The sequence below is a fragment of the Scophthalmus maximus genome, chromosome 4 (genome assembly GCF_022379125.1).
Source record: "Scophthalmus maximus strain ysfricsl-2021 chromosome 4, ASM2237912v1, whole genome shotgun sequence".
Lineage (NCBI taxonomy): Eukaryota > Metazoa > Chordata > Actinopteri > Pleuronectiformes > Scophthalmidae > Scophthalmus > Scophthalmus maximus.
The window spans coordinates 18,994,343-19,007,480 of NC_061518.1; the positions used below are offsets into that span (position 1 = coordinate 18,994,343).

A 13,138-nucleotide genomic window follows, 5' to 3' on the forward strand; every position below is an offset into this window, starting at 1 on the left:
TCCCTCATCAACTCGACAGGCGATCTTGCTGTTACTCAATTGGTGGCATTGACTCTAAATCTCTCTTAATGATCTCCTGCGTTTACGTTGTCTTCCTGAAGCCTATGCAATTCCCCTCTTTGTCCACTAGATGGCAATGCAGTAGTATGTTTCTATCCAGACATCACTGATTATTGCTGGCCATCACACGCACGCACGCACGCACATACACAAACACAGAGCTTGTTTATTCGCTTTTCCACATCAGCTTCCCTAAATTTTAAATAATGTTCTTGATCTGCCCTCTGTGGAAGTTTCTGTCGGCGGCTTTGTTGACTTTGTGTGATTTAATTTTTTAAAGAGGGACACTATGTGCAGACAGCCAGTAACATGAAAGTGAAAGTAAGCACAGACAAGGTGATAGCTTCATTGACATCCTCTGAGATGTTGCTGTACTTGCCAGAGCATCGCTGCCATTATGTGAGCCCCCCCACCCCTTTTATTATCCCCTCAGCCTTATTACAGACAGAAACATTTGCTTTGTCTTGTTGTCTCCCATCACAGTGTTTATGGGAGGACATATTGCCTGCCCCCCTACCCCCCTGCCAACTACCATTCTCCATCTACAGTAATTGCTCTGCTTAGTTTTATTACTGCATCTGTGACTGTGACAGCTCAATCAGTGGATTGCTCCCTCTCATGGGGGCAGCACCCAAACAGTGCTTTGTGTCCGTCTGTCCCCATTACCATTTTATATGCAAGCACACCTGCGGGCTATTTCTACCTCCAACTGCCTCCAAGGGTATTTTAAAAATAAAGCACTGCCAACGCGCTGAAGGAAAACCGTGTCGTGGCGTCAAAACAAAACAATAGTGAATAAAAAGTCACATTTCAAACCAAGCAGGGACAACGTGGAATAGTTTTGCATTGATTTGAAAGATATTTTTTTGAAAAATACACACAGACACACACACAGCAGTATATTCTGTCTATTATATGGTGTAAGTGCATATAACTAACTATCACAAGGGTTTTACCTGCTGCTTTATATTTTCTAAACAATTGAATGTGGAAACTCGCCTCGTGAAGTTGTCATGGAGACACTCAATGGTGTATGAGACTGCGTCACACACGGTATAGAAAAGGTGTTATTGCACACCGTGTTTAGGTCCCTTTGTCGTCAACAGTGCGCACACGGCAGCGTCGCGTTGACTATGTGTATTCTCGCAGGACCTTGACGGATATTAATCTTTTACAACAAGAGTGAACCGGAGTGTGGCTTGCAGCTGTCGGCTGTTTTCTACAACATTCAATTCTTTGAAGAAAGAAAGTGAAATACATTTTTTGAAAAAAATCCATTGCGTGAGAGAGATCAGTGGTTCTTCATGGGCTTATTTTTTTGGTTTCATAATGGGGACAATCATCACTGGTGGCGGCAGGAAGCTAAGCTGTTACTTTATCTACAGTATAGGACCTTATTTTTGTCATAACTATCGTTCACTCTCTGCGATTCGCCAGAGTCATCACAGGACGCCTACACAGCACTTCAGCCCCATGGTCAGTGAGGCTTTGAACAGCGGCGGAGAGTCGAGCAAAAAAAATAATAGTTGATCAGGAGGTGGCTCAAACAAGTTGCTTCCTAATGAACTGAGCCTGGCGCTTTGAAGCTGGCACACATCTGCCCAATTACTCCTGCAGTGACCTGGGATTCAGGTAATGAGCCTGGTGTCCTTGCGGGCAATATGTTAAGCCAATAGGAATAATCAACGGCAGATCTTTTTGAAATGGTGTGAACGCTCCTCTAAATGAACAAAAACCCAACACTTTTCTCTCAGGATGAAATGCACCGCCGTGCCAGAGCAGAGAGGGCTGGGTACCATGTGCTTCCTGCTGCTTTTGTCTTTCTGAAAAGGGGCATTTCACGTGGTATTAGCATACGGTCTGTTACCTGAGATTGTTTTGTGCCCGGTGTGACTGAGCAGAATATGAAATGAGCCTCTGACGGACGCGAGGGCCATTTTATCCCTCTGTGGCCCATTCATTGCTTTCAAGGCGACGCTTTTATTCACCCCCCCACCCCCACCCCTCCCTCTTCTCTCGGTTCTCGGCTCTCTTCTTGCCCACAAAAGCTTCTTTGATGCATTTCATCCCAGGTGCCTTAACCCTTGATGGAGCTTCTCTGGAGGAGGAGAACAGAGCCGCCGCACGGGGAGAGGCAAAGATCCTGCTGGAAACCACGGCGGGGAGTCAGAGAGGGAACTTTAAATAGCAACTTCACTCCTTGTTTGAAGTTCCATGGATTTGATAAGAGTCGGGTGAGATGGGAGAACGTCAACGACTAAATCTGACGGGATCTGATGTGCGGAGCCGGTGCTCTTCTTGAACAGTGTCAGAACGGATTTTCCCTTTTCAGTGGAGAAGATTCGTGACTTTTATCGTAGTATTTTGTGCAGCCATTTTTGAGGAAAATGTCAAAAAGATAACACCAAAAATCGATCAGTTTGGTTTCACCCGCTGCCATATAGACATGTTAACGCGGACATACAGTAGACAACTTTTTGACTCGTGGTTATGATGTTCAAACTGATCGCACAGTGTAATGACGATAGAAAAACCACACCATCCGCGTTCCTTTGGGCCCCCCCCAAACAATAATACCAACTGGGACTGCTATAGGGGCCTGAAAGTTGTCTGTTGCCTCTAACTTTTGCAAAGTTGCGCGGCCTGTAGCTGCCAAAAGCTCTGTCAGAGCTACAGAGACAAAGTTCTTCCCTGTCTGCATCCAAGCTTGAGGTGTGTGTATCACAGGTTCTGCCAAATGTCTAACAGCTTGAGAGGCTGCGGAGCGTCCAATGCTTCCTTTCATCCAATCCCTGCCTGTGCCTGCCAGTTGTTTGGTAGCCAAAATGTGCTCCTTTAAAAAAAGAAAAGAAAAGAAGAAAGAACAGCTCTGAAAGTAACTGTAGGTGAAGGGATCAGGAATTTCACTGGTAGAATTACCTTTGAAAGTATCTACAGACAAGGTGGACAATGCAATGTTATTAGTATATATATATATATATATATATATATATATATATATATATATTTTTTTTTTTTTTTTTTTTTTTCAAGCATTGTAAAAGAATTAAAAAAACAATCATCTTTTAATTTTTTGTGGTCTCTGCAAAGCTCCATAAAACTCATATTTATCTAGATCTAAGTAATATTTGACAAATTATAGGGAAACAGAGACAAATTTTCAATTGGTACACTTGCAGTTGGTTAATTCAAAAATATTGAGCGAATACGGCGGACTTGTTTTCTTAGTGATGCGTGAAAAATGTATGGGATTTTCATTTAAAAGATATATAATTAGTTGTACCACTTTACTAAATCCTTCCAAAAGTTTATTAACAGTGCCATAAAATCACATTGCCTTCGCAAAAGCGACGCGTCTGTTTCTCCCTCCTGTTTGGCTAAGAATTCGATACTACGTCGAGAATCATGCGCTTTATTAAATTCACTATTTGGACCAAAACTGCTCGTGTGCATGTACGGCTTTATTGCCAAAGAGGTGCTGGAGACTGTGGTTACTGGAGCTTCACCAACCAATGGGTGACATCACGGTGGCTCGCCGCTTGGGAAATATGGACAAGCAAGCTTTAGACAGACACATCAGGAAAATGCTACTGCCGTGGCATGAACAACGGAGTCCGAAAAATGAATGAAATAATTGTACCACTGCGCTGGAAAGTGGATCAATAGAGAACAAGTGCTGGAGCACTGGCTTGATAATAGCTCCAGCTTTCTGTCCTTGGCGCAAACAGTGGTCGCTCTCCGCCATTTATCAAAAGGCTTCACCATGGAAACTGGTGAGGGCGAAGACGCATGAAGGTTTTTTTTCTCCTGTAGTAAAATAGTTCCATGTCTGCTTTTTCCGTGGCAACGACAGGTGATCATGCACAATCAACGTATCAGGGCCGCACGATTAACTCATAAACCCAATTTTATTTTTTTTGAACCTTGATGCCTCTATGTCCCCATACAATACATTCAGTATATACATTTGGCCATGAGGGACTGTACAGAGATATGTTATAAGTAGTGCATACATACGTGGCACGGAAATGTACACAAAGGAAACTCATACATGCCACTTTACCAGAGTAAAGTGATACACTGGATACACACGGGGCAAGTCAATGGCTGATGGCTGCTTACACCAGTGCACGCGCACGCACACACACACACACACACGCACATGCACACGCACACACACACACACACACACATTAAGACACTTCTGAGGGAGGAGAAGGGCTCTGTCAGGATTTTCATAGTAGAAATATACGAATGCGAAGAATGTGTCTGCTGATTGCAGCAAATGCCTCCCCGTGTCCCAACACCCTCCGCTCTGGCTCTCCCTCATTCTTCCTTTCCACCTCCCCCGTTTTTTTTTCCTTTTTCTCTCTCAGAGCTAAGGCCTCTCTCTAAGCAGTGTGGCCATCACACACACACACACACACACACACACACACACACACACACACACACACACACACACACACACACACACACACACACACACACACACACACACACACACACACACACACACACACACACACACACACACACACACACACACACACACACACACACACACACACGCGCACTCTTCCCTATGGTAGAGAAATACTCACGAGCAGCAGTAACTAAATAAAGAGCCTCTACTGTTTGATCTCTTCAACAGGGAGCATCTAGTACATGAAGAATACATCACACATATAGTTTATTTGAATCTAGTTTTTTCTTAGGATATCTTCTTTCAAGGAAATACATAGGTCCACTGCAACAACATACTATTCCCTACTAAAGCTGTGGAGGTCGCCCCATCACATGAACAGACGCCCTCTTATGACGCACTGCACTTATCCAATGACAGCCGCGTCCGTCCGCTCCCCGACTGCACTATGTGCACATTCCCCTTTCTGCAAACTACTTTCACTATTCAGGTCATTCTGCCGACTACATTGCTTCCCTGTGGACATTTTGTACCATCACGTGTCAACTTTTGGTGGAGGCTCACGCACACACAAACGCACACACACACACAGACACACACACTCCAATCATTTTCCCTTCAACGACAGCAGTTTATAGTTGCATAGCACACAGTGTAGATATAATCAAAGCCTCAATTTGTATACAGTGGTCATGCTTGCGTAAAAAGCCAGCGTCTAGTTCCCGGTGTCGGTCATATTTTCATCAATTCAAAATTCAAAATTTTACTTGGACTTGCTAATTAACCCACCAACCAAATGATTTTTGCAACTCCCAAGACCGACAAAGGTTGTTCTCAGAGCACGTTCTCGCTGACTTATTAAAATTATTATTTGCAGTGGGTTGGAATTTTATTTCAGTAAACTGCAGAGAGTTGGCCACAAGACATGTCATGTCATTTCTAGGATTGCAAAAATCAAATGTGGGCTGAATTCTAATTTCTTAAGTTCAGGGGGGCAGAAAAACAACAAGTGACAACCGAAAAGATTCAAGCAACAACTGTCACCAGTTTGTACCAGCAGGGTTAAAAAACACACTGGAACTCAGGAAGTCTGTGCCCAGTAGCACACAAACACCGTGCACATGTCGGACACCTGCTTACTCGCTCCCATTCACACATGTTCGCACATCTGGTAGTAAAGGGGTCGATGATAGAGAGCAGGCTGAACAGGTCGAAGGTGGGTGTCCGTCCGGTTCAAACAGGCTGCATTGTGATTGGTCCAAGGAGAGGATGCGATCGTCTCTCACGTGAGGCTTGACAATCCCGTTGGTCAGGAGACGCCGTGACCCGTGTTGCCGAGCCACGGCCACTGAGGCAAACGTGCATTTATAGCAGAACTTGAAGCTAAAGTAAAAAAAAAAAAAAAAAAAAGGCAAAGCACCACAGTAGAAGAGGCTGGAGTAGTCCCAAAAGACATGATCACATCGGCACGGGACGATGAGGGCGAGGGGGCCGACGGGCCGTCACACGGGAGTAACACATCAGCAACAATTACCCCAGAATTAATTACAGTCACGGAACAATCGATTAAAAGCAGAATTAGAAATCAGCGGAGCTTGCGGACTGATTTGACCCATGCATTATAAGGCATTGACCAAACATTTGTTACTGACATCACAAGGTATCATATTAGTGACTACACATACAATTGCGGATCTGGAAAATATGTTTTGTCTTTCCTTTTTTTATGAAAATGTTTTCATTAAAAAACAAAAATCTTGGATTAACTTAGACATATTTCTAAAACCAATGATGCAATTGGAAGGGAATCGGGAATGTCGAAGGGAGGGCAGATCGATGTCTGCGATCCCATTGTACCTATTGATCTGCAGATGGGCGAATGAAATTGATTTTCTGAGGTAGACAATGCAGGCATATTTCATTCTCCCGATGCAAAGCCACACTAAGCAGGGGCAGCGGGGGTAATTTGGTCCATTTGGACAGGCTCTGGTCTCTTGCCTCAGCCAATTGTACTGTGTCGGATGGGACGACCCATCCATCATGCTCCCCTGCCTGTCTCACCACCGTGGTACTTACACTGTCGTTGACGTGATACACCCACTCGGTGATGGATAGCAGACAGCATGCACTATGACAAGATAGAGAGATCAATCTGTACAGCTCACAGGCGCGTTGGCCCTGCGCAGCTGGGGAAATACCATTCATACACGGCCCGGTTTATTCAATATCCTGGCCACCGTATGGGGCCCATGTGGACAATATCCCTTAACATGCCTCATAAAAGTCGCTTCCCTTACGCGGCTCTTACAATCTTCAAGTCCCCTAACAAACAATTAAAACAACAGCAGAGCCTAGCCGAATGAGAGGAATCAGACCGTCATGACGTGCACTCTTAGAAATAAAAAAAAAGGTACAACACGTGTTTGATAAAAAGGTACATCTCAGTGGCAAATATTACGCTGTTGTACCTTTTCTTTTTTCTTCGAAGGGTTTAAGTGCCGGGGGGTGGGGGGGGGGAGTCAGCTCAAGAATAAGTGAAATGGTGTTCCTCAGTCTGTGATGTGATGAAGCGAGTGACTGTCATAAATAAAAATAAAATAAAATAGAATATAATAACATCAAATCATAAAAAAGAAGTCTGTAAGTGGGAGATAGAATGCAGGAGGCCTTCAAATCAGGTTTTGGATTCTGTCGGCCAGTGAGGTGAGTGAGGAGCAGCAGTGTGGGATGCCACTGTTCGTCTTCCCCTCCAGCCGACAGGGCTCCGTCCACAGGGACGGGGAGAGTGGAGCCACGGTGGTCCATTGCTGCAGGGGGGGGGGGCGACGCCTGCAGGTGACCCGGAGCACTATAGTGTCCTAATGGCCACGGGGTAGAGCAGGGACATGTGTTCGGCACCCTTGATAGGCAGCTTGCGGCTGGAGTAGAAATGGATGATCTCAGGCACGCTGTCAAACGGGCAGCTGTTCTGGCCCAGGATGTACTTGTTCTCCTTTGTCCGCGACAGCTTCATGTGCATGAAGCCCTGGCTGCTCCTGGAGACGGGGACGACAGAAAGAGCGGGACAGGAGAAACATGTTGTTAGTTATGTAAAAACAGATCAAGGGTCTGCATGAAAATACATAGTAACTTGCGTAAGAGAAGGTGACACAACAAAGAGTCAAAGCCACGTCATATGACGCCAATATCAGCATCACGGATGGAATCATTTTTCAGTATGATGTGACTTTTTAATCCACTGAGGTTTTTCTATTTGTAAAATTTTCCCAGAATCAAGAAAGAGTACTTTCATGTACATGATGTCATAATAAAATTAAGTCTAATGGCCAAGTGGGACCATGTGGGCGTGGCCAGCAGAAGAGACACAAATCCGCATGTGCGGTGAGCCGCATAACGTGGAAGCAAACTTTTTAAAAACCTTTTTAACGTCTTGCTAATTTGAATTAAAATGAATGGGTGCCATTTTGCCTTCGGGTATCTAATTCTTACAATACGTGACAACCCTAACATTTAGGTATACTGTTGACCTTTGACACAGCGTGATAAAGAGAATGTCATTAATTTTGCTTTCATAATCCCAATCATCGGAAAAGATTGAAATTTCGACCTAATGGTGGTGTGAGAGGAGAGAAGCCAAGAGGAAATCCTTGATATCTACCTCTTTATTAAACATGAGGGCATCACCAAAGACACTGGGTTTAATCGTCTGGGAACTGTTGATATCTGTACAAAATTTCACAGCAACCCACCCATGAGATATTTCAGTCTGGAACAACATTGGCGGATCGACCGACAGACACTGACATTTGCACCCCGTAGAGCCCCCCCCCCCCCCAAAACAATTTGAAGAAAAAAGTATGTAAGCATGAACCTGAATATATTGGAAAATGAACATCTCACCCCTCCCAGACAGCCCAGTTCACATTGACTCCCACAGCCGTCGCTCTCCCAACAGTACGTGACAATGTTCTGAAAGCTGGATTACCTCTGATAACTGTGGAGCCGCCCGGGGAGGCGACTAAAAGGCGGGCTGCTCGAGCTTCTGGGTTTCACATCCAGAGCGCAGGGGCATTGCTAATGAACCCTCAGGATAAATCACTTAAGCCACAGCAAATAAATGCACAGCCGATTAAAAGCTCCCCGTCTTTCTGGGCGGCCTCTGATCGATACATTTTACATCTGCCCAGTAATCTTCAGCCGTAGAATAGAAAATGACTTATTGCTTGTTCCATTGTTAAGTGACACAGCAGTAATCTTCGTGCGGGGCTAATCCAAAGCCTAATGGCCCTTATATCCTGCTGTAAATATAGTGTTTTGTCTTGGATTTTTGTCATTAGCATAATAGCCAAATATTATAAAATCCTTTCAAGCATGATCGCTTCTTTTCTTTCAACCGGCGTCAAGTGACGCTCGATGTGGCCTCAGATACGATGCGCTCGCTCGCTACAAGTGTGCGTCGCGACGAGCCGCCGTCAACGCGCTGTACAGTGCACGAGATTTAATCAGCCCACTAATCTCCCATCTATTCTACTTTAAATCCTATTATGTTTTTTACGCCCCTGATCTAAAATATTAATCTTGCTGCCGAAATGAAGAAAGAAAGAAGAAACTAGAGAGAGACTAGAGAGATAAACCCCCAAGAAATTCCCAGCCTCTCGCTAATCCCTTTCTGTGACGAGCCGCCGACCGCGCCCCATCCGGTCGGAACGACAGCTGTGAACGGTGTGCTATCTGCTACACTGACTCTCAGGAGGACAGGTGCTCAAGTAGATGAGATATTATTTATTCCACCGACAAACTGGGCATGCGGTAACAATATCATGGCAGCAACAGACATCAGATTGACTCTCGGTCAAGAGTGTTGACGAGGTCTCCAGCCTTCCCGTGCCATCTCTTTTTCCTTTTGTACTATCCGCTACTATTCCCTGTGTTCACATGTAGCGGAGCAGACAAGCAAAGCGCCCACCGTCTTTGAGCTCATTAAATATGTCCCCCCCCCCGTAAACGCATGTATGTATAACAATAATAATAATAAATTTCATTTATAGAGAGCACTTTTCATTGCTAAAAGCAATCTCAAAGCGCCATACTTTACTTATACTAGTTGCTATAGTCGTGGCTGTGCCTATTATCTGTGATGAACAGCAGCGGGAGCGGGGCCTTTGGCACCCTAAACATGAGGCATGGCCATTCTTTACTTATCTCATGATTGCATGTGTAAAGCCCGCGGATGCGTTCGCTCCCCGGTGCACGGAGAGAAAAGCGGCACAGAGATAACACTGAAGTGGGGAGAGAGGCAAAGAACGCACAGGGTTCAATTAAGGGACATCTATCAGGAAAAATAACGAATACCATAGTTTCATCTCATGCTTTAGTTGAAGAGAGACGAAGAAACTGTGTCCTATGTTCTGTACACGATAGATGATATTTCAGATATTCCAAAAACTCCATTGCCATATAACGTTTCTATGGTGGCTGCAGGATGACGTCAACGCGACCGTCAGACTTCTCCGTTCCCGCGTCTCCGGCCCTCGAATGTGTGAGCACGTCATCAATCGGGTCATGGTGATTTGAGGAGAGTGGGACACATTTCCTTTGGCACAGGCTTCGATGGTTTCTACCGTTCTGTGAGTGGTGCCGGGAGAGTTCGATTGGAAAAAACCCCCACAAAAAACCCTGCTAAGTGTATTTGATGAATCTTCATGTCGAGCACTGGGGGGCAGGTGTCGGGTTACACGGAGCCACACTTAAAATTGGCAAACACATCAATAGCATCAATTTTTTGATTCCCAGCTGCTTTTTCACAGTCGTCCTTCACGGCGGCTTATCACGTTACAGAGAAACCAGGACAACGAGGCTGCCGATAAAAATGAACAAGGGGGCTATTTTTTTGGAGGAGACAGGCCTTTGTGGCCTTATCATATCCCCCGTGATTGTGGGCTTCTATTTGTCTAATCAAGATTAATCTCGCCGGGGAGGTCTGCCGTCCCTCTTTATTGAGGTTTATGACTTTGATTTGAACCCTGCAGACCTCAGAGCAGGAAGAGCCTGACAGCAATCACCACTTATCTCCACCTTTTACATATTGAATTGCGGCGTGAATGATGCTCTCGGTGTTATGAATCTATGGCACCAGAAAAATAAGAGGCATCTGCCAAAAGATAACGATCCTTGGCAAGAAGCGATGACCTTTTTAAGCATTACTGGGAGTTGGATATCCTGTGCGCCCATTATATCATATAAACACAAATTGAATGAGTCTACCCAGGACGATCCCCGCCTCTCTGGAAGACGTGAGGGATGAACAACAGATATGGGTATTGGTGTGAAGCGGGCTTAGAAGTGCTCTGGCATCAGACAGAAGCTGTGGGAAAGATTTTCTTCTTTCATGAACATTTTCTGGGCTCAGCCAGTGGAAACATGCTGTGCAGGGCTCTCGCGTGAGGCGCGATACAGGATGACACTGTGCTCCGCGAGGGCTTGTGAGGGGTTTAATAGGTTTCAAACACCTAAACGATTTCTCTCCACCCAAAGACACACACACACCAGAGATGGGGAAGGGTGGGCAGGTAGCGGGGGTCAGGGAGATGTGAACGGAAAAAAAGGAGGAGGGCGCAGCAGACAGGAAATGCTTTCCCTCCAGCAAAAATACCCTTGAGGCTGTCGGTTCTCAGCGACGTCTGTCCTTATCAATAATGCAGTGCACATACGTGCCACCTCATGGCCTTATACATTTTTCAGCCACCTCAGACATGGAGGGTCTCCACCTCGGGGTTCCCACTCAATTTTTCCGCTGTCAGCAGGGGAGGCGTGCGGCCAAGCTGAGCTCAAACATCACCTCAATCTGCAGAGCGGTGGCACCCGCCGTTCCCACCAAGCAGCCCCCTGATTGTTTTTCTAGATGTCACTGATGCCAAGACACCGGGTTCTGTGACGAGCCGGGAGTTGACTCACACAAATAAACACGTCAATGTCTACATGCACGCACACACAGAGAGAGGCAGAAGCCTTCAGGAGACACCATTTATGCCGCTGATTTGCCTTTTATTTTTTCTTCAGCTCGCAATTACAGTAACTTGTGAGCAGTTTGCTTTTTTTTTATTACAATATAAAGGGAAAACCAAACACAACCTAACTCGGCGTGTAGCAGTGAAGTCCATTAGCCTCGATGCCAAGACCTAACTGTTACTCATTGGAAGCTAATTTCTTTACAACTTTGTCATCTAATTTCAAATCATAACCAGAGCCTGGTAAATCTCTGCTCCGGGCAATGAGCCCCCCCCCCGATCCCAAATACTGCTTTAGGCCCCAAAACCCTTTAGGCAGGCCCTGAAGTCAACTGGCTGGCAGATGGCATAAAAGAACCTCGGCTGGTTTAAAGTCCAGGGCGGCCACCTTTTGCTACAGTTTCCACTGAGTCGCAGAGATTAAACACCTCTGTACTGCACCGAAACTAACACCGTCTTCTTTTTTTACCCTTCTTTCTACTTCTCAGTGTGACAAACGGCTATTATGGGGCTCACAGACGTCATTTCACAACTTGCTTTTAGCTTCCCCAAACCGTAGCCTTTTAGGTCAGAGAGGCGGTTAAAGTGGCAGGAATATGCTAAAATAAAGCTTCCCTGACATTTTCCAACTGAGCTTCCTATCAGTAAACCACTTGGCTGTACTGTCCCATTATCTGCTGAAGGTCAGCTGGGAAGCTGTGGGATGTGAATTAGTGTAAACACATTGAAATACATGTTAGTCACGCCATTGCTCAAGCAGAACATTGAATATTGTTTATCAGGTTTGTCAGTAAGGCAGAAGAGGAAGCAGTTGCATGAAGTCCATTCACTGAGATGGACAGTCGGCTTTAGTAGCATGAAGAGAAATGGAGCAGTGAAAAGTGTCATTAAGTGTTATTTTTACTACTATTATTATCATTATTATATTATGTTTCCCTGACAGGATATACAAGCCTCCAGCTGTATTAAATCTGTTATGATAACAAAGGTTAATCATTGTCTGTCAGCATATTATTATATTTTCATCTCATCTGAAGGTCATCACAGAATTGTGGACATTTTTCTGAATGTCACATGGCATAGCATGCCTTTTACTGCAAAACGGACTCTATTCAGAGCAGTTGTGAAAAGCCCGTTTGCCAACAATGATTGTAATATATCATATCGGAGAAGTTTTAATTTTACAGTTGGTTTTGGCAACTTTCCAGATACATTTCAACAGACATGTATGTGACAGTGCGGCTCTGTCTGGTACAGGTGAAAAGATGTTATATCGAAACCCACCAAAGCCGCACGTCGTTGTCAAAAGCAATGGGATGTGCCTGCTCTGCCGGCCTTCAGAGCAGCCAAAGTCACCTCCGACCAAATGTCGGACTAGACTAAACCAATCAGACTCTGCTCCCTGATCCCTCTGCTGGGCGGAGCAGATGAAGGGCACCATTAACTGAGATGTGGGCACGTCCGAAAATGTAGGAGCTGACAGGGTCAGAAGGGGTTACCAAGGGGAGGGGTGGGGGAGGTGGACAGGCAGGATGTAGTTGGGAGACAGAGGTGTGAAAGGTGACAATTATTACTATGAAGAATAAGGCGGAGTCGGCAGATTATTGGGACCTCTACAAGCAAAACATTAGATTGTGTTACTCAC

General features: G+C 45.2%; 1 protein-coding gene across 5 annotated transcripts in view; it reads right to left on the reverse strand.

The window, feature by feature from the left end:
- Positions 1–3,949: 3,949 nt before the first annotated feature.
- LOC118302464 (SH2 domain-containing adapter protein F-like) overlaps positions 3,950–13,138 on the reverse strand; it is a 95,470-nt gene continuing 86,281 nt past the window's right edge. For all 5 annotated transcript variants that reach the window (XM_035628612.2, XM_035628611.2, XM_035628613.2 and 2 more), the window contains one exon: positions 3,950–7,521. In XM_035628612.2, coding sequence (XP_035484505.1) covers positions 7,335–7,521 — 187 coding nt within the window. In that variant the 3' untranslated portion in view covers positions 3,950–7,334. The remainder of the gene's footprint in view (positions 7,522–13,138) is intronic.